The following is a 23701-nucleotide window of genomic DNA, read 5'->3' as shown; positions in this document are numbered from 1 at the left end:
GGAATGCTACTCTCAACGTAACAGTAATGTCTACATAATTATTATTTGTGTACCTTTTTTATGATTAAGCATTTTACAGTTAATCTAATCACAAAATTCCCTTAGAATTACATCTAATGATTCTCATATCTCTTTGACAATGTTCTTGTGCAGATGTCAACACTATGTTTTGTGGAACAGCACTTAAAAGAATCTTAGTCTTCTCAGCTGTTATCTTACAAGTGAGTGATACATGTGAGTTAGAGGCCTCAATCACTATTTTGCAGCTTCAGTGCACAGTACACTTCTTGAAACACAATTCAGCATCTTTTAGATAACATTTATGTTTGTTAAGAATGGTAGGAGACAAAGTACTGAATACTAAGTGGTATCATATTTGGTTATTTATGAATTCAGAATAGTCTTAGTCTTATGACATAATCTGCTGAAGTACCCCTTTATTATCTGACTCAGATCTAAAATTATAATATGAAAGGAAAATGGTTTTACTGAAACACACAAATATAAAATAATGAAATTGTTTAATCGTCAACAAAGAATGTACACTACTTTCTTCAATGAAATATTTGTACACTGGTAAAAAGGTTTGTATTAAATACCTCACTTTTTACATCTGACCAAGCATGAAGTCAGTTGAATGACTAGTTACACATCACTTTGTAAAATTATGTACTTGCCTACATAAGATATGACAGTTTTGAAATCAAGTGAACATGCATTAAACAAGCTATAAAAAATAGCTAAATGTTATATCGTTTTTCTTTTACAAAACAGTACACATACAGTACAGAAAAAGAATTAACACAAACTCTTGGTACAAAACAAAATACTGGTCATTAAAAAATAAGTTTCATTTTACATCATTTCTTACATCACATTATTTCACAAATCTGAAAGTAATACTTCTTCAAATCACACATACGCAGACAAATGACAACATAACACAAAAAACAATGTCGTACTATAACACTAAACACTCTAGATATAATCATTCTTCACTATCAATATCTCACGATGAACAACAAAGCACTTGCTTTTAATTACCAGTTTCAGATTTCTTCCAATGTTACATTTTTGTTACACATTCTGCAATGAAATTTCTCTGACGAAATCAACAAATAATGATTATTAATTTTGTATACATGCATAAGAAAAAATAGTTAACAGGATGCAATGAGAGTAGCATCTGAGCTAGTGAACCTTCATCTCTGCTTCCAATCATCTCCAAACTAATTAAGAAATTCATACTGTCTGACAGCCACAAAAATGACATATTTGAAAAGTTGAAAAAGCAAGCTACTCCATTCAACAAAATACATTTCATACTTGAATCTTCATTTATTTCTTTTAATTAATTACTCCTCATTTCTTGAAGTAAGTGGGCTACCAAAATATATATATATATATAAAAGATCATCTTTAAGTGCATGGTACTGAGAGTCCCACAAGAATACACTATAAATGTACAATCTGCTGAATTCTTACAAGAAGAACTCTGTGTTTCTACTTCCTTTCTGAACAAAAGTGAATATCTGTAACTCATACTGCATGAAACTTCTTAGATATCCTACCACTTTTCCTAATTTGTTGATAACATGTTTTCCACACTTATTAGTCACACTAAATAATTTCCTACTACACACATAAAACCTTAATATGTTGGACGTAAGCTACATCTCCAAAAGGAGAGAATGAACTTACATAAAAGTTTTTCTTTCATCTAATTTCTCATACTCCACTGGGAAATTAAGAAACACCTAGATTTATGACATATTTTCTGAAAATTCCACCTGTGCTAGCCATAAACTATTTCAAGTTTTCCGGTACAAACAATTTTCCACATTTACAGAATAACACTGGTTGAGGCAGCAATGAAACAGATCATTTCACTTACACATAAATCTATGAATAAAATCATGCAATGTAAAACCGACATATTCAAACTTCCACAGACTCTGTGAAATGTCAGTTCTACAACAGTCTTGGATGAGCAGTATTAATCTGTGTAAAAATTAATTTACATGAAAAAAAAAAAAAAAAAACCAATGACAGATAATGGAAGAGCCTGTGCACATGTAACTTCAGATTCACAAATTAATTCTGAATTTCATTCATACAGGTTGCTATCATTTCTTGTGCCTGTAAAACAGACGCACAACTAAAAATGCCTAAATGTACTATGATTTAAAAGAAAAGTAAACACTGTTGTTGAATTTCATCAGGCAGTTAATCCCAAATCTTCTGCACATATATAAAGTTAAGACCCCTGCTGTAGCTTACTAACAGACAGACTGCTTCACGAGGAAGGTTTGTGGGTACAGGAGAAATGTATAAGGCTGCCTGACTGCAGCACCAGGCCAATGCAAGCCATTACTGCTGGGAGGCCAGCATGAGCTACTTCTGACTTGCTAAACGACCTGTGATGCAGAACGTATCAGACATTAAGCTGGTAAGAACAGATTTCTATGCATAGAATTAATGTTTAAGGGGTGTGCAAGGAAATTTTGAAAAAAGTTCACACACAAAAGGTAGCTTGCACTAGACAGGTGCAGGAGTCGGGCCCTAACACTAACATCTGAATTTTAATCATAACTTTACATAATGACCCATAAACAAAATTGCCGCTATGCCACAACAAGTCGTTCGGCCGTAAATACGTAGTACTACACATGCAAAACCAGGGTGGGTCACTAGTATGTAATACATGATGAAAAAGCCTATATTAAAAATTGTCTTGTCATGTAAATCATGGACAACATTCCATGTTACAAGGCACTGTTGTTTAAGAGGAATACATCTCTGAACCTTTCATCATGACATATATTGGATTCTTTTTACATAAAAAGTAAAAAAATAAACAAATTTCTTAATAATTCTGATGCAAAATTCACAGTCTTTGTAGTTCTACCTGAAACTAATTAAGTACAGACAATAAAATTTTGTCATATCTGTAAAATAGTTAGTATATAATTGTTAACATTTATGCATGATAAAGTCTTCTTTCACATCACAATTTTGTTTCCAGAAACACACAACAAGTACATAAAGCATCTTCCTCTGTCCATGTATGTACTTACAGCTACACACAATCATTAAGCAGCAATTGAAGATAATGCTCAGTTCATTTATCTTTGGTGTATTCCTGTTTTCAGCTCTTATAAAATTAAATATTTCTGATTATTACAATTGTGTGTGTAAAATAAAATAAAGACGACAAAATGAGTAGTAGTTTTGATAATAAACTGTAACAATGCGATTCTGAATAGAACTACACTGATCATATAAATCACACTAATTGTTTAAGTACACAAAAACAGATGAATCTCTTATACATCCACTGACATTCAACACTTTTTTAGCATATTTCGAAGCACCCACAGTGATTATAGCTCTTTTCTCAATTTTCAGGTCACAATGGCAATGAATGTGTAACATATTATGGGAGCTAAAATGTTGAACGAAATCTGATTATACTATTACGCGATTACAGGTACTATATATGCATTTACAAAATGTATTATATGCAAGAATATGACATTTTAAACAATCATTGCAGTATAACACTGAAATGACAGACGTTACAATATAAATCCATGGTTTTCAAAGTAGGTAATGAGACAAGGGCAACAAGATTTTATAGGAAGAGATGTGTCATCCTGCCAAGTAGTAGGACGCACCCATATTCTTACCACTGTAATGAATGTGTTCTACACCTACTTGTCATGCACTGCCGTTGTGGACTGGAAATACAATACTATACTGGCAACATAACAGCAAGACTTCAAAATGAAACTTAGTGTACAGCACCTATTCATAGGATGTGTCATCTAATTAATCAATAAGCGTACAAGGATTTGTGTATCTACCTCCATGTCACCTCGGTTCTCTTATATGGTAGAAATTATGACAGGAAGCCCACAAAAACACATGAAAAAATTGTTTGCAATTATGACAACAAAATAATTTACGTAACTTCCAGATCAATATGTTTTCATGCATTTAATGCACTTCAGCAATGTGGTGCCAAACAATTTTCCATTGTACAGGAAGTCTTATTTCATTGTTACTCATTAACAATGCTCATTTACCATCCCATGATGCAGCTGAAAGCCACACATTCACACTACAAGTAAAAATTTAAATGTAAGATTATCCCAAAAAAATTTCTCCAATGTGGGAAAAATTTAAGTACAGTAATAATAATAATACAAGATACTGACTTTTTTTCTTATAGAGACTTTACGCATACAGTAACATACTGTTAATGTCATTCGACTTGCACACTGTAAGAGCAACATACATCCATTCTATTTTCAGACTGTCTTTAAGTACACCTATGCCATACTGACAGAGTCCCCACGGTCGCGCTCCATAGACAGTACTCCACCACAACACATAACACGGTTTTTAGTCATAGGTATTAATGCAATTAGGGCACCTGAGAAAATGATCCAGACTCCAGCCATGTAGAACGAATAGTCCCAGACACCAGTTATATCAAATAAACCTCCTGCAAAAAGAAATGCAAACATTAACATCTTGGTTTTAAAACTTAAATTTTAACCTACAAATAATCCATGTTGTTATAATATTTCCACCAACATTCTTTTTCGGACTAATTAAGAAATGTCAAGTTTTGGTGCATTGTTGATTGAAACACCAAGGGGAAGGTTTACCTGAATAACGGAAAGGTTTTATTTCTTTGTGCACAATGGTATCTCTCCTTTGTGAACTGCATTTCTTTGGGATGGGTGACTGTGATGAAAGTGTTATATGTTGTCGATGATAAGACAGAAAGGAGAGTATGAAACCTGGAATAACATCAACGGGGCAGCCAGCCTTTACACCCTTACTCAATGGACAAACCATCATCAACAGTGTCACATATCCTGGCTCCATGAGGCAGTACAGAGAGTTCTGGGATAACACTAATGTTTTTTTGTATTTACAAATAATATTTGGTAACAAGAAACTTTTTTTTTTTCAAGTATACAACTGACTGATTCATTTATTGCCCTCACTCACAGATAAATGACAATGGATAAAATAAAAGATTATCAAATGTATTAAACATTTTAAGTTGAGGAGAATGGCCAAAAAGGACATTAGAACCAAATAAAGACACTAAGAAAAAGCACAGATTTTCTCCGTATGGGAAATTGGATTTATTTACATGAACTTTTGTTCCTCATGTGTCAGAACACAGTGTACGATTGGCACAATAACATAAGTAAGGTGTCAACTTGATATTCAGAATAGTTTTGTTTATGTTGCTTTATAAAGTAATATGTTGTCTGCGTTTTGTTCAAATGGATAAACAGGAATACTTTGTTGCCATAAGATTTTTTACTTTGGACAGTTCATTACCAAAGGAGATTCATCAAAAGTTGGTGAACGTTTATGAGGAGTCAGTTCCTTCATTTTCAACAGTTATAAAATGGGTGTCTTGAAGATTAGTGTACAGCACACCCTAAATATGCAACTACAGATGAAAATGTTGGCAAAGTGTAAAATATCTCTCTGAATAATTGATGATTATAACCATAGGGAATTGTTGATATCATCAGAAGAAAGAGTGTAGCATATTTTATAATAGTTAAATTTTTTAAAAAGAATCCAGTTTTTTGTGAACAGTGATACATTACGGGAAATGACATAAGGGCCAACCATTTTATTCCATAAAAAGAACAGCAAAGGTGTGGCTGAATGTTTGTAGCTCTGGTACGAAAAATGTAAATTTGCTGGAAAGGTTATGGACAGTGTTTACTGGAGAGGGGGAAAAAAAAAGAGGTGACTTGATAATACTTTTAGTCACATGAACAAGTTGAGAGGTTGAGGCAGCGAGCATGAGGGTATTTTGCTGACATTACAAAATAATACTTTAAAAATAAAATCTCCATTTTTTAAAAAAAAATCACATTAAAAAAGAGCACTGAGCTAAAAGAGAACTCTGTCATTATTTGATCTTTTATTGTCAAGCTGAAATTTTTTCACTTGGCCCTTGTAGAAAAACTAATAACCAGGTGCAACAGTTCTACAAAACAACGTCAAAGTTTTTAACATTCTGGTCATGGGGATGTTGGTCAGATAGGGAAAAGGAACTAGCACCTGTTAACAACAGGGAAGAAAGCCACCACGAATCCAAAATCAGGAGAGATGAAAATTACCAATGGAAATTCACTGTCTGCTGCCAAATGCATAGTTGGCATTCAGTTACAGACATACTAATTGCACAGCACTATCAAAAATAGATTTAGTCAAACAAAAATGTTTGAGAGAGAAAATAATATCAACACTCAACAAAAAAATAAAAACTTAGAAACAATGCAGAACATAAAATGTGACCAGTAAACTTAACAGTAAATAATGTGGCGTACCTGCAATTGGAGGTCCAATGAGATTTCCAATACCCTGACACAGCAAAATAAGCCCATATGCCGGTGTGAAACGTTCTAATGGAATCAGTTGCACAACAATGACTGGTGTAAAAGAGAACATGGAGGCAAAAAACCAACCAAAGAGGGCTGACAATATAGCAACTGGCCAATAGTACTGAATCACAAGAGGCATCAACATTGTTACTGTGCCACATAAAAACAGGCACACAGAGTATGACTTCTGTACATTCATCCATGGTTGATCACCTGCCCAACCCAAGATAATCTGAAAACAGAAATAAACTATAGAATTATAGGGTAAATTATTTTAGATATAAGCACTTAATACTAAAAACTAAGGATGACTATAGCTTTAATGCACATAATAACATGATCTCTAATACTAGCATGAAATATTTTAGTGATGGACATGGTTAAAGGTCTGCAATACAGATTAAAAGTGTCTATCTAAAATTTGAAATGCACTCTATGAAGAAGTTATCCCACATTTCTTCCTCCTCCCCCCCCCTCTCCGTAGCCCCCTCACCACACACACACACACACACACACACACACACACACACACACACACAAGCAAATCAACAAGTAGAATCCTTGTGCAAAGGATAGAGGATATATGGTGATAACCCACTGTATATCAATATAGAACATCAGCCAGTATGCATATAGCAGTGCAGGAGGCAAGGCTGCCGCAATATTGAGCCAAGTGTGATGAATGTTAGCAATGCCCACTGTAATTGCACATCTTTTTCAATATCTGTGGACAAAAAAGATAATACTCATTGACATTTGCTGTAAAATGTGTGCAGTTACTGAAAGAATTGCTATGATAAACACTGCTGTTAGTCAGTAGTGCTGTATGTTTGAGGGACCAATAAACTGGTGCAAAAGATTAGGCAAAAGAATGGATGACTGAGTGCAGTCACAGATGAATTTGTACAAAGAGTGCATCAAAGTGCCATTAACATTTACAGAATTATTAACATGAACAGATACATACAAAGTATTAACTGAAAAGTTAAACTGCAAAAGTTTTGTACCCATTGAATGCCAAAATATGTTGTTGACAGCCATAAGATTTACAGAAGGAATTTAGCTCTCAACTTTCTCTATGTATTTAGCTGGAAGTATTTCCTACCTCTATCACAGTCATAAAAAATGAGCAGACATGGGTTGCACATGTAAATGTCAAAAGAAAACCTGTTTCCTAAGGAGAAAGCTCCACCAATTCACTTACAAAATGCCAACAGACTTATATTTTATAGAAGTTTACTGCCACTGCATTTTGTTGATAGGAAGGGTGTACTGCTGGTACAATTCACATCAGTTCACTCAACAATAAGTTCACTAGTGTACATGAAAATGATATAAAAAATATGAAGAGCCATCAAAATAAATGGCAAGGCATTTTTATATGAGACTTCAATCTGCTGCATGATAATGGTTGTGTTCACCCTACCACAAAAACCGAAGAGCTCTTGATGAGTTTCAATTGGGCATCATCTGAGGATTCTCATACAGGCCACATTTGGTACACAATGATTACCATACCTGCCACAATAAAAAAAGCTATTTTTCCCAGTGTTATGCCTACAAAAAAGAAGCTTCAAGATATTGTAGGGTCATACTTAAGGTTGCCAGAGACAGAAGTCTATGGAATGGCACACAGAACATCACACAACACTAGAATAACAGTCTTAAAATCACAGAAAATTATGCTGACAGGAAGCTAAAACTTGTAGGTTTAATATGAACACATTTAAAATGTCCTTACATGAGCAGGCCTTTTCTTTAAAATTGCATGGAGATTACTTTCCAAATTGCTGTTATAAACTGTATAATAGCTGGACGATGATTACATTTACATTACATTATACTGATACTTGTTCCATGGATCATGAACACATTTTGTAATGATGTGGAATGTGTCAGTTTAACATAAGTTGCGTTTTTTTTTGTTTTTTTTTTTTTTACTGTTACTACTTCATACCTAAAAATTCATCTATTGGGCCACTAATCATTAGAATAAAAAGGAATGGGCCAGTCACAGAGCAATAAATTGAAAGTTTCTCCTAACAAAAGTGAGAAAAAAGTTCTAACAAAACACATCAAATTCTTTAAAATTAGCAGAAAACGTAATCCAACCACCAGCTAAAACAGAGTGCAGGCCTCTATATAAATTTATGAGCATCTACTCAGCAAAAAATAAAAAGTGCTACATGAAAATGTAGCATACTAAAATTGGCATGTCTCAAGTGCCCCACAATTTTTAGTCCTACTGCTAGAGTAAAAAGATGTGTGTAAAAGGACCAAGTTGTGTATATGGATGAGACAAGCCCACTTGTATGGTACATAAACACAAGTTGTCCCTACACACACTGGCACAACCTTATACACTACAAGGTTTTTCTTCACTTATTCATTGTGATCTGTAGATGCTATCAAGTACGGAAACGTTCACGGATTTGGAATGAGTCAAAGTGTACATTAACAAGAGACAAGTAAATAGAAGAAACATAACTCACTCTCATAGCAGCTAAATCTAATCATGTAAATTAGAAAGAAAGCTGCTACTTTGAAGAAAAAAAACTACTGCCCCTCAGTTATACCAAATAGCTCTTGCTTATATATTACTGGTAGCGTAACATTTATTTGATTGCATTAGATACGGAGTCCTGTTTATAGCACATTACTATCTGCCACACAGCTTCACAATGAAAACTGGTAATCAGCATGAAACTAACAGAACATTTCAGTCCCCGAATCTAGATATAGATAATACGCAAGATGCACAATGTCCTGCTTTACACAATACTACATCTGCTTGCTCCTATTGAGAAATACTTTATTTACTTTAGATGTACTGCCCTATAAAATAATTATCTAAAACAATAGGAAGTGCAAAATAAGTAAAATAGCCAACAAATTGTCAGTGGGTCAAAGGAATGAGAGATATTCGAAGAACAAGATAAACTGAAGTGACTAAGAAAGTTCTGGCTGTGCGCCCAGCCAGCATGCAATGTAGAGGCACAGTTGTGGTTGTGTGTGTGTGTGTGTGTGTGTGTGTGTGTGTGTGTGTGTGTGTGTGTGTGTGAGAGAGAGAGAGAGAGAGAGAGAGAGAGAGAGAGAGAGAGAGACTGAGGGGACACGCATATGTTTATGTGAATTTTGTGAGTACAAATTTATACACTAGCATGGCAAAGGATTTATTATGCAAGCTGACAATTTTTCTTTTTCTTTTGTATATGCTGATCAATGGCTCAAAACATACATTGAATGGAGCAATTCAAGTAGTTTATATATGTTTTCTTCATTTTCCAACTTATTCTGCTGGATGCCAATGAATTTTACACATACAGTTTCATTCTGTATATGACCATTAATGTCTACCTCACAAGCTATCAGGTCATTTTCCTAGTTTTAAATTGTTTAACATGAGTTGTGCGAGATAATATTGTGAATGTTTGTTGTGTACCTGTTCTAAGTCCCTTCAGTTATTATCACAGCTGTGCCTCATTATGTTGATAATAGAACTTTTACTAGTATGCTTCTGCCATCAGTGAACTTTACTGTTTTTGGATCATCCTTTAAAGTTATCTTGCGTAGCTTAACAATAAGAGTGGGCCTAGTACCACTCCTTGGGGGTCTCCACATGTAATATTCCCCCACTGTGTGGTTAGTTTCATGATGACACAGCCTGTGAATGAGATTTATACTTTCTGTAATGGAGTGAGGACTCCGGAAGGACTCCATCCGTGCATGAGGGATCCATTACTGCCATTGCCGTATAGACTTTTGGGATCCGCACAAGAAACAAACTGGCAGGGTCTAAAAATAATAATGATACTTGTTTACCTTCACCAGGAATTCATTTGCGAGACTTTGTATTGTTGTCTATGTTGAGAATCTTTTATGGAAACTAAAATAGAGACAAAATTAACAAGTCCTCTTCAGTTAAATTACTCAGTGCTCTATCTTAAATCAATTTCTCAGATGTTTTGAAAAGACTGGAAGGAGTGAACCAGATATGTATTAAGAAGTGCTTTGCTTACATTCAGTTTTATAGAGGGGTGTTACTATAGCTAATACGTCGATAACAAAATGTGAGTCATTGATTGATTAAAAAGATAGCTTAGGGGTAACCCTATGAGGTCAGTGTAGGATTTTAATACTCTGATAAAAATCCTATCATAGCCAGCAGAATTATTATTTTTTTTAACAAGTTGTCCTTTTAAAACTTAATCTCTGTTGCTTACACATATGTAGACTTAACTAGTTGTTGTGAGATTTCTGTTGCATTGCTCATGATGGATCAGTTCAAATTACACCTATCAAACATGTGAAGTTTCATAATACTGCCTATGATATGTAAGTCAACTGACAATACTTGCAACATGCTTTGGAAGTTTGACATTTCAAAAAGGCTCATGTATTACACTATTTAGCAATTCTGAGAGACTGAAACAGAGGCAGTTTCCTCCATGCAGGAGATCCCACATATAACATGTGCACCACAACTGGTTGAAGTACTAGTGTCTCTCATACAAAGAGTCTTGATAATGAAATCATATCCAGAATGTCTATGTCTTATATTCTAAACAGTGATGGAACTGTGTGTCAGAAACTGAACCTTGCTCCATTCACATGCAAGTTTAATGTTTTAACTGCTGCTTTTGTAGAAGTGCTCAAGATGTTTAAACAGCAGAGCTCTTATTTAATTATTATGCATTAAATAGGAATTGATTAACCATTTGCAATGATTATAGGAGTTCCCCTGTGTGACGCAGTTACAGTACTCAAAATCATAAAGTACAAATCACATGTTCAAAAGATTTTATGAACAATGGCCAGAGGGCCCATTATCTTTAGTCACGTATGATGAGAGGAGAAGGCAATTAAAGGGTCCGTAGCTGAACACCCTTTATGCAAGTATGGAGTTAAGAGTACAGCAAAAGTTTGCAAGGAAACAAACTCAATAAAACCTTTTAAAAGCACCACAATTACATTTTAGATGATATTCATACCAGAAAAGAAAACCTGGATAAAATAATATGAGCACCCACACAATATGGCGCACAGCCACCAGTGTCATCTGTGGCATCCTTTACCTAGGCTTCAGCCCAAATAATTGAGCCTTCTTCAGAAGATATGCCTGAATCTATAATTTGTCTAAGAGGGCATGGTCTAGAAATGAAACTAAAACAGCCTGAATAGACGAAGTCATATTTCAAAAAATGCGGTACATAAGTACTAAGTCAACACCAAGACTTGACTTAAGCTCTGGTGTGCGCCTTGTCTCCATTGACGTCATGCGGTGGGCCTCGGGAGCTTACGTGAAACTATTCTCTTCTTATCCAAACTGGTTATTGTCCATGTTTGTCTCTCATACAAGGCTACATTCTATCAAATACCTCCAGGAAAGACTTCTTGACACATAAATTTACATTAGATCTTAACAAATTATTCTTTTTCAGGAATGCTTTTCTTGCTATTACCTGACTGTTTTATATATCCTCTCTACTTCGCCCATCAGTTATTTTGCTGTCAACATAGCAAAACTTGTCTATAGCTTTTAGTATCTCATTTCCTAATTCCCCAATTCCCTCAGCACTGCCTGATATAATTTGACTACGTTACATTACCTTTGTTGATATTAACCATATAATATCTTTTCAAGACACATCCATTCTGTTAAATAGCTCTTCAAGTATATTGCCATCTCTAACAGAATTCCAATGTCATCGACAAATCTCAAAGCTTTTATTTCTTCTTCTTCAACTTTAATTCCTTTTCAAAATTTCTCAATAGTTTCTTTTACCGTCTGCTCAATGTACTGTTAGAATAAAATGAGGGATAGACTACAACCCAGTCTCACTCCCTCCTCAACTACTGCTTCTTTTTCATGTTCTTCGAGTCTTATAATTACAGTGTGGTTTCTGTGCAAGTTGAAAATAACCCTTCACTCTTTGTACTTTATCTCTGCATCCTTCAACATTTTGTCAAAAGCTTTCTCTAAATCTACAAATGTTACATGTCAGTAGTGCCTCACATGTCCCTACAGTTCTACGGAACTCAAACTGAAATTATACTCCCAAGATGAATATGAAAAACACACACACACACACACACACACACACTCTCTCTCTCTCTCTCTCTCTCTTTATGGTCTGTGCCTATGGAAACTGCTTGAATGATGAGAATCGTAACAATCTCAATTCAAGGACAGCTTTTTTGAAAGCAGCAGAATCCTCATTTCCAGGCATAATGTAACTGATGAGTATCTATATGAGTATGTATTTTCACTGTATTTAAAAAGTTCTTATGATACTTTCATTGTTTTTCAACTATGGAATGTTTGTTGGGTGGAGAATAAGCAACAACCACAACATACACACATTTGCGGTTAACACTGAGAAAACAAAGTTTTACACAATACTGACTTCTCAAAGATATCACTGCTTTACGTATTTCAGAATGCAGGTTATGTGTAAATGGGTCAGACATAAACTACACAGGAAGTAACTACTTTGATGGCAGAGAACATTAGCATAATGAGGTCATTGCAGAGTTTGTATTCACAATAATGTGGGTGAGGTAAGCATCAAAGGTGGGTCAAATATGGTAATTAGATAATTTTACAGACCATCTTTCTCGGTAGCTATAATGACAGAACACTTCTTAAAATACTTAAAAACATTGTACTTAAATTTCATAACTATGCTGTATTAACAAGCGGTGATTCCAACTTGTCATCTATAGACTGGCAAGCAAGATAATTAAAACAAGTGCCAAGGACATGGATTCATATGCAACTGCTCTAAACATCTTATCTGAAAATTATATTGTGCATAAATTCAGCAAGGAAAGTTCTTGCAGAACATAAATAATCGGGAAGTAAAGAAGACTACTCACCAAATAGAGGAAGCCTTGAGTCATTGACAGACACACAAAAAAGGACAACTTGATAGCTTTCATACTCACCAATGATCTAGAGAGCCCCCCACCCTCCATGCACACACATTGCATTTACACTGTAACTGCACAGGTGGGGGTAGGGGGGGAGGGAGAAGGGTGGGGGGTGGGGGTATGCATGTGTGTGTTCTCTAGCACATTGAAGTTTAGCCCAAAAGCTAGAAAGTTTTCATTATTTTTTGGTGTGCCTATTGACAAATCAAAACTTCTGCTATTTGATGAATGGCCTTCTACACTGCTAAGACTAATTACCTAGTGCAGTTAGTTATAAAAGTAATTATGAGGGCAACATCTTAGAACTCCAAGTGGAAAACAAAACACAACTTTTTCATTTCCCCAAAATGGGGGATAGAATCAGCAATCATAAGGTTATTATGACATTAATTACTACAGGCCTTACAAGGAATATTATGAAATGTATGAAAATATTTCTGCTTAGTTAATGAGAGAAGAACCAGATTGCACATTAATTGCGCAGTCAAAATTAGACTTATCTATGTCAAACAAGACTATGAGTGATGAAATAAACCAGCTGTGTTTGAATAGCTCGGAAAGTTGTTTTGCAAACAAAGATTAATCACAGAGTGAAACAAATTCAAAGTCTTGTTGAACTTCAAAAGGTGAATGAAGCCAAAGTAATTGTGAGGACAGTAATGCAGGTAGTGTCCAGTGCATTCAAAAATGAATCTTTATATATAGATCTGACACAAATACAAAGAATGTTTGATGTTAAATAGTCAGTTAATGAAACAAGGTCATCTCTGCAGCCATTCTGTGATCATACTGGCATCAAAATGAATTACACATACTGAAGATCAAACTAAATGAATTACACACATAGAAGGCCAACCTTCTGAGTTCAGTTTTCTAAAATTATTTCAAATGTTCAACACATTATACAGAAAAACACAATGTGGTTGGTTGTTGAAAGATGTCTGGGTAATAACAGCCTGTACAGAAATCACTCACTGGTTTTTGAATGAAACATAATACTTTGTTCAATACTATAATCCACAAACAAAAACAACACAGCTATCATATTCGCAAGTGATCATCACAAATTAGTAAATTACACAAAAAATTTAAATATCATTAATGTACCTTATCAAGTGTATCAAAACACTTACCATTCCAGCGCAGTTAGTCACACCAATTATACTAAGCAGACTAGATGATTCTGATTCCGAGTAGTTGTATATTCGCACATAATCAGCTAAGTAGAAGTATGGCACAATAAACCAAGTGAACAGAATAATAGTCGACCAAGACATTAGGAAAAAGTGCCATTCTAGAAACATTGAGAAATCTCCCATAACTTTCATCATTTCAAGAATATCCGAATACCATTTCTGAAAATAACAGTACTACTATTAGTATGTTAACAATTTTAGTTATTAATTTGTAATTATTTTCAAAATACAGCACTCCCTAGCAGTTAGATAATTTCTGTAAGTAAATGCAATCATACTGTACACATTGACAAAATTTACTATGTAACTGTATTTAACAACTGTGAATAATCAAGTGTTACTGGTATGCCTAGTTCATCAATCAACACAGAAAAGGTATTATGTTCTGGATTACTTTTGTTTAGGCAAGTTCTCAAAAGTTAAAAAATCTTTGATATGCTTCCCTGTACAAAAATCTACTTCAGCTGTGAAGCTATGGTGCTTTACTGTCAAAATTATGGTAGAGCAAATGTTGAGAACAGAATGAAAAAGGCTCCTATCATAGCACAAAAATGTCCTAGGCAAAGTCAGAGATGTTAAAGAAAGAAAGTAGCTGTTTGACTTATCTAGCAGCTTCAAAGACAAGTAAATCAAAACATCCTGACATATTCACACTTTTTTACGAATTAACCTTACTTCCCCAGCACAGTGTGCTCTGTTAACTGCAAGATGTTGGCACGCCAGCATCTTGCAATTTATAGGCTACAGTATCTGATCTTGTGCCCAAAATCCAAAAGATTCACTAGCAATCTATAATATTACATAGCTGATGAGTAAACATGTAATTGCTAAAAAATGTTTTCTGGCGGGGATAAAATTTCTGGGGGTGTATTTGTTCCTTGAGGGATTCTAAAACTATTCTTTTTTATTTCTTGGTGGTGGTGGTGGCGGGAGGGGGCTGATTTTTCCCAAAGAGGGCCATTTCTCCACCAAACCCACCTCTTGTTATATGGTGAGGGGTTTAAGAACAGACAAACACCAATCTGTGTGTTTCTAGAGAGTGGCATGTATCTACAAGGGGTAGTCAATAAGTAATGCAACACTTTTTTTCTGAAAGCAGGTTGGTTTTATTCATGATTCCAACACACCATATTATTTCCCACTCTTTTGGCTACAAAACATTATTTTTCAACATAATCTCGGTTCGTGGTGATGGCCTTACGCAACCTTACTAGGAGAACACGTATGCCCGCATTGTACCACTCTACTGGTCGATATCAGAGCCTATGTCTTGCTGCATGAATACCATATTTACTCGAATCTAAGCCGCACTTTTTTTCCGGTTTTTGTAATCCAAAAAAACCACCTGCGGCTTAGAATTGAGTGTAAAGCAAGCGGAAGATCTGAAAAATGTTGGTGGGTGCCGCCACAACTAACTTCTGCTGTCGAATATATGTAGCGCTACACAGGCATGCTATGTAGACACAAAGATAAATACTGGCACCAAATCCTCTGCGTCAGAAAAAAAAAAAAAAAAAAAAGGTGGAAGACGAGCTTTTTTTCTCCGGCCCGCATTTCGACCACTGCATTTTCATACATTATCCAACGAAGTAAATACAAATTCCGTATTGTTCATCTTCGAATGTAGCAGCATTTCAATGTACTACGAAAATCCGACTGGCAAGACTGTTTGCGATGTTTGTCAATATGGCCAACTCTACGTTCTGAATTTTTTCCTACCTGTGAGAAGAGATGGTTGCTAATAGGAACTTTTATGACTTGTGAATCACATGCAGTATTCTCTTCACCATAAGAATAATACGAATATAAACATTTTGCCATGTATTGTTTCGTGTTTGCTGCTATCTCATTTAAATCCTGTCTGCCTAATAAACTACGAAACTAGAGTGAGAAAACAGCAAACGCGGAAGAATATACATATCATGTCATGTTTATATTCGTATTATTCTTATGCCTAATAGTGATACAGTCAGAAATGAAGCACAGCAATTGACTAGATTTTTAAATCTAAGATGACTCTAATTTCTGTGCAGAATGTAATGTACTAAAGAGGCGCCTGCAAAGATTTTCAAACGGAGAAAAATTTTCGCTAAACTCTTGTTCAGAACATCTTCTATCATACGCAGTGTATTATTTGGTTCTTGTTGTTCATTATCAAAGAAAGCAGCAGTGTAAGTAACAACAAATAGCAGTCTCTTGCCATTGTTTCGCTAATGAGACGATTCCTCTCTTCTTTTTTTTATTGTAAGTGGCGGTAGTGCGCACAAAAGCAAGCCGTGCCGCAAGCGGCGACAGGCCGTAGACACGCACTATCAGAATGCGACAAACAATGCACGACACAGTACAGTAATGCATTTTGAGCTTAGAGTGATGTTAACACCTATAACAAAGAAAGCGGCGCTTATCAGATCAAAGAAAAATAAGCAATCAATTCAAACCAGACGAAGCACGTGAAAAAGGAAGGGTACCCGTATAAATACGGACGGAGCGCCTGACGCATAGCAATGGCTACCTGGTAAAGCTTAACTGCTAAGGTTACGATTCGAACCAAATTACTGTAGCTGTATAGTCATTCATTTGACCTAAATTGTGTTTCATATTACAATGGACCACCTTTGTTTCGATTTGGAGATGCGGCCTAAAACTTTTCTCTCCCCTTGAATTTTGAGTCTCAAAGTTCAGGTGCGGCTTAGATTCGGGAAAATTTTTTTTCCTTAATTTCGAGTGTCATTTTTCAAGTGCGGCTTAGATTCGAGTAAATATGGTAACCTCCTCAATCATCCCACAGAGTGCATCCTCCTTAATTCTTAATTGTCTTCTGTTGGGTGGTGAGGAACACAGTGGGCACCACACACCTTTGAATACGTCGACAGGTGGACGATTGTGACAGCATTAGCAACACAGACATCCAGCTGAGCAGGAAGGTATTTGACTGTGATCCACTGACTGTCTCGAATCAGAGTGTCCACACGTTCCGACACTGCAGGAGTCACAGAAGTGTGCGGCCAGCTGGCACGTGGAAGACTGGACGGGTTTGTGTAACCTCGTCGCAATGGTGACAGATGTCTCACCTGATGACTCACCGTGCTCGTATTTAGTGCCGGGTCTCTATAGACATTACAAAAGTGCCTATGAATATATGTGATGATCTGGTTTTCTGTGAAAACAAACCCACTGACAGCTCACTGGTTGGAACACACCTCCATTACAGAAGCCACTTTGAAGGCTATGTAGAGTGCTTCCACCTACTGGAATCACAAAACTATAGGGTCTGAAGCAGGAATATTCTATGATGTCCCACAACATTCCACATTTTTTTCAACTGAAACTGACAAAAAGTAAAAAAAAGTATTGCATTGCTTATTGAATGCCCCTTGCACTATAGAAAGTATCTGAGGGCACAGGTGCATCTATAATTGCAAGTATCCGAGAGTGGGGATAGATGCATCCTAAATTTTCACGACATATCGTCTCGTACTGCAGGAAGTGACAAATGCCGTGCTTGATGACATGACGGCATGTCTCGTGTTACGTGACATGTCATCATGTATCCTAATACTTCACTTAACATGATGCATTATATTAAATGACATGGATACTAAAAACTACTGAGTAAAAGAGTGTGAATATGTCAAGAGGTTTTGAATGAAATGTCTGAAGTTGCCAAATAAGTCAAAAAGCTAGTTCTCTTCTTTTATGTCCCTAACTCTGCCCAGGACATATTTGCTTTTTTTTGTGCTACAGTAGGAGCATTTTTCATTCTGTTTATATTTGCTTAAATACTAAATACACTTCAAAATGAGTTATACTGACTTGTCATACAATGAAAAATCTGGAATGTAATGACAACAATATGAAAAGGCTACACTGCTTCTCAACACATAGAGAAGGCATTGAACAGCAGACAGGCACATTGAATAAAAGGCTGCTAGACACTATTATCTATATAAGTCTTTCATCATAAGTCCTTCATTATAATAAAACAAAGTGCACACACACACACACACACACACACACACACACACAAAAAAGTCATAGCAATCTATCCTTTTCATATTGTTATACTGACTCTTCACTGACAAGGCGAGGCAACGCCATAGGGATCACCAATTTACTTCAGACTTTGTACATCTATAGTAGGCCATTAAAACAACATAATGTGTAAGTAGTAAGGTGCACTACTCTGGCAACTCAGAGAAAATTGCAAGAGAAGTTTTATGTGTCAACTATGTAAGTGATTTATCTGTGCAAGGTACTGCCAGTTAGAGGTCATTGAGGTCAAGTGGTTAGCTTTCAAGCTATGCAAGAGGGTAGTGGACGAGGCCACAGTTCAGATCCTGCCAACACATTACTTAATTTATATGACATTTGAGAAGTAACATAAAAATGTGCATTTTCATGAAGCTGTAGCGAATTTCATATGTTATTTGACTATTTACTATTTTTAATTAAAATTTCAAGGATGAGGGACAGGCTTGGAAAGTCCAAGTCAAACGCTGATAAATAATGATGCGAATGACATTATTCACAATCAGTAATACAGTAAGTCACACTGTGCCGACCACAAGAATAATGTACAATTGCTCGTCAGATAAGTGTTCAAGATCACACGTTGCAGGATAGTATTTGTCATAAATACAGGGAAGACATAAATTGAAATGGCATCTACTACATCGAATGAATGCAGTTTTGCCGCATTTACAAGGACGTCCAGAGTTTCTAAGGGAAAACACACCTCGCTGACATTTTGAAAATTAAATAATATGAGCAGTGATGAAGAAAATAGATTAATAATTAAGTTCGAGTGGGAATCAAGCTGTCACTTCATACACATTCGTCTTACAATGCTTGAGTGCTAATTACTTGACCACCATGAACGTTCGGCACCTATGAACAGACACATAACAGATGGTAAAACTTCTCTTGTGATTTTCTTGGAATGCCAGAGTAGTGAACCTCACTATTTGCATATTATGTTGTTTTAATGGCCTACTAAAAATGTACAAAGTTTGAAGTAAACCTGTGATCCCAATGTCATGGCCTCCCATTGTGAGGCGAAACAGGTGTGTGAATAAACTACCACATAACTGGCAAAAGGAGTATTTGATTTCAATAAACATGTGACAGCTCAAACACACTCTCAGGCACAAGAAAATACAAAAACCATCATTTCCACTATTTTAATGCGTGATGTTGCTTTAGTATTATAAAAACTTTCTACAGGCAAAGTGGAAGTATGTTTCTCCTAAACAACCACTGTTTACTGGTTGGTATAGGACTCTCCAAATCATGAAAACTTTACAAAAGTAAGAATTTATTTAAAACTTTGCACCTGAATGGAAATGTACGCTCTTCACATGATGTGAATACACTAACCTCTTCTGTTTCCTTTGCTATCGTTGTCATGGAATTCCGATAAATGTCCGGGCAGGATGACGCACGCAACCTATATTTATTGATGTTGAGAGTAGCTCCTCGATACATGACAGAATTCCTGGAATAAATGAAACATATGTCAATTATGTTCATGAGCGTTAAGTATATATCAACATATGCCCATTTGGATTTTGGAAAACTTCCAAACACTATGGTAATTTAATGCAGAATGAATGACCAGCTTGCTCCTCAGAATACAAATATTTTTCAAACAAATCTGTCATTTGCCATAAGTGATTTATCGATACCATCCAGAATTTTAATCTAGATTGTCGGTAATAGTTCTGACACTACTTTTCTGAAATACAAGTACATTAGTACATGTACTAATTACATCATATTTGTTATTTATTTTAAGTCCTGAATCTGAGAAACAGCTTGTTTAATCTCTGCAGTGATTCGAGAATTTCTGTGTAAATTCTAGAACCACTCAGCCTTCTACCATCTCAAACACACAATATTCTGGATATGAATGTGGGATTATAGAATCCTACCTATTGCGCATCACATGTTTGTGTGTGCAGGTTTAAAATCAGTCGCGGAAAGAAAGTAGATGCGGCGGTTGGATGGCACCGACAAGTACCTGTCGGGCAATCCATAGATGTTTTAGTGAGTGTGTATGGAAGAACCATGGAGTTTATATGCAGCTCTGTGCTTATTATGTCATTGACTATTGTTATTAAAACAAGATCAGATGTAAAAGTACTCTTGTAGACTCTTGACGCAACCTTGTTAGAGGCAAGACTCATTTTATGATTCATGTTAAGAAAGGTCATGGTATCCAAGGAAACTTTCTTTTAACTGTAACTCAATTTGTTTCTAACATCCGACTGTACGAGAGACTTGCAGGAAGTTTCAGATTTATGTGGAAAGCGAAATTTTATTGGGCATGGAGGTCAAATACATCGTTAGTTGACGAAAAGTAAAGTTTGTATGTCTACTTATTTCATAAGTAGCACAAGTCTAAAAATTCCTGTACCTAGCGTTATCTGACAGAGAAGTCAAGAGGGTTTCCAGCAGCCGGCTATTCAGTAAAGAAGAGTGGCTGCAAATACCAAGTAAGTCATCTCGTAAAGAAGTGGAAGGTGGTTTGGGGGAATAAGCCGATATAACCCAGATCCAAACACACACTTTAAGTCATCAGAACATTAGACCTCAGACTGCAGAGTCACGTCACACAATTATAAAAACCATAGTGTGAAGGAGATATTTATGGTATTAAGAATTAACTAACATCAACACAATTAATTTTAAAATATTGATATCAGTATCATCCTGTTTAAGTGACAAGTAAGCAGGTAGTTCTACTTCCCAAATATAATCCATTTTTCAAGATTTACATTGGAAATACAAAACACTCCAATTTACTTTCTTACAGTTGAAGTCAAGAACATACAATGTTATGACCTGGAAAGTCAACCAGGATCTTTGTCTTGTGGAAGCAATACCTCTGCCAACTAAACCACACAAATGCGCTTCAAGGCTTCACTCGACATGGCTATCAGCTGCTCTCTTTTATGTTATCTGTACTGTCTATCCAACAAGTGAAATTCATTCCACATTTAAACATTCATAAGTCTCAGTGCCTTTTAAAGCTCCTTGATGTAAATACAGTCGTTTTGTCAGAAGTACAACTTGACAAAAAACTACTTCAAATATGGTACATAGCAGAAAGACATTACAAAACATAAGTTACGTTTACATTATGCACATAACAGTTTTGGATTGTGACAGAGTTAGGCTGCAAATGAAGCATAAAATGAAAAGATGAGTAACACACTGTGAATGTGATTTCTTCCTCTTTTTACAGCTAATGAATGAATGGAATGTTACGAATGTTGTACATGTTGGAAAATGTGGCAAATACAGATATGTCTTATTCATTTTCACTACAGCATCACACTCATCCATATTTATGCAAAGTTGTGAGTAATTTGTATTTTTTGTTTATATGTAAACTTTCAGATAAATTAAATCACATTTTGTAAAATGAAACTATGTACACCTCACAGCATGAAATTTGGAGCAGTCTTTATGAATTTACCAAGTGTTATTTTATGTTCTGCAGAACAGAACCAACACAATAGGTACTACATATGACTTACAGATTTAAAAAAAAAAAAAAAAAAAAAAATTATAATCAAGAACTGCATTCTTAAATTTCTAATGTCTGAAAGAACAGACACAAACATATAAAAATGTACATATATGTGCCTTGATGGTGAAATGGTATCTTCTGTGGGTATGCACTCACTTGTCTGAACCCTTGCAGGACTCAGCTGAATAACTGTGAGCAAACAGGGGATAATGGACAGAGGACACTACATTTGCAGTATGCAGCATGTGAGAATTTGAGCTGGATGATAGGCATGCTCGGATGGCCAAAGCGGTTAAGGCAACCAATCTAGAGAGGCGGAGCACCTGTGTTCGAGTCCTAGTCGAGCACAAATTTTCACATGATGCCGTTGCATTTAATGCAATGCCCATATGCAGCTGAGATCTGTAAATTTCTATTACATTCTATATATACAGCTGCTGAATCATAGAAATGGACAGCATATATACAAATTTGTACAACACATAATGTTTGAAAAAAAAAAATAAACATTCTCCATGACACACTACAAATCCTCTGGAGGTGAGCTTTTGGAAAATGATATCAAGAAATGACAAGTTTTGGGTAGTAAATACATGACCACAATGACAGTCATTTGCAACAGTGACCAAAATGTTGGTTTGCAGATCATCATCATGATACAGTCTCGCACAAGAAAAGAAGTTTTATTGAAGATGACAATGTAGGCTTCCTACAATCACACACACCTTGGTTGGCCACATATTAGTTACTGCGAGAAACTTGCATCTATTTAGAGTGATGAGATGAAGTTCAAAGGCTTGGATTTAATACAATGTGACATCAGAGACTTATTTTTAATTATGAGACATAACTGGGAGATACTGTTGATGGTTTCCTAGATTACATTATCTTGGAAATCAATACATTACTTGTATTAAAAGTAATAACTTTATTGTGTTACCACATTGTTACCCAAAAGTGAAATGCAATTGGCATGGAAGTAATAACCAGCTCAACAAACTCCTTGACACAATTATTTCGATGTTGTTGTTGTCTTCGTCTTAAGACCGATATGATGCAGCCCTTCATACTAATCTATCCTGTATAAGCCTCTTCATCTCTGAATAACTACTGCAATCTACAGCCTTTTGAACCTCCTTACTGTATTCACCTTTTGGTGTCACTCTACACTTTTTAGCCCCCACAGTTCCCTCCAATACTAAATCGATGCCTCAGCATTTGTCCTATCAACCTACCCCTTCTTCTAGTCAGGTTGTGCCACAAATTTCTTTCCTCTCCACTCCTATTCAGTACCTCCTCATTAGTTACATGATCTACCCAACTAATCTTCAGCATTCTCCCCTAGCACCACATTTTAAAAGCTTCTATTCTCTTCTTGTTTAAACTGCTTATCGTCCACGTTTCACTTCCGTCTACGGCTGCTCTCCATACACGTAGTTTCAGAAAAGACTTCCTAACACTTAAATCTATATTCAGTGAAAACCAATTTCTTTTCTTCATAATTGCTTTTCTAGCCATTGCCAGTCTGCATTCAATATCTTCTCTACTTTGGCTATTTCAAACAAAAGAAAAAATTAACCCACACACAGAAAAATGTAATACATTAA

General features: G+C 35.7%; 1 protein-coding gene across 1 annotated transcript in view; it reads right to left on the bottom strand.

Moving 5' to 3' along the window:
• Positions 1–502: 502 nt before the first annotated feature.
• The window catches only part of LOC126161558 (uncharacterized), a 33939-nt gene continuing 10740 nt past the window's right edge, over positions 503–23701 (bottom strand). The window contains exons 5-8 of the mRNA XM_049917496.1: positions 19937–20054; positions 14498–14719; positions 6378–6663; positions 503–4510 (exon numbers count right to left, since the gene is read on the bottom strand). Coding sequence (XP_049773453.1) covers positions 4335–4510; positions 6378–6663; positions 14498–14719; positions 19937–20054 — 802 coding nt within the window. The 3' untranslated portion in view covers positions 503–4334. The remainder of the gene's footprint in view (positions 4511–6377; positions 6664–14497; positions 14720–19936; positions 20055–23701) is intronic.

The sequence above is a fragment of the Schistocerca cancellata genome, chromosome 2 (genome assembly GCF_023864275.1).
Source record: "Schistocerca cancellata isolate TAMUIC-IGC-003103 chromosome 2, iqSchCanc2.1, whole genome shotgun sequence".
NCBI lineage: Eukaryota > Metazoa > Arthropoda > Insecta > Orthoptera > Acrididae > Schistocerca > Schistocerca cancellata.
The sequence above is the reverse complement of the archived record's forward strand: the minus strand, read 5'-3'. Positions and strand labels throughout refer to the sequence as shown.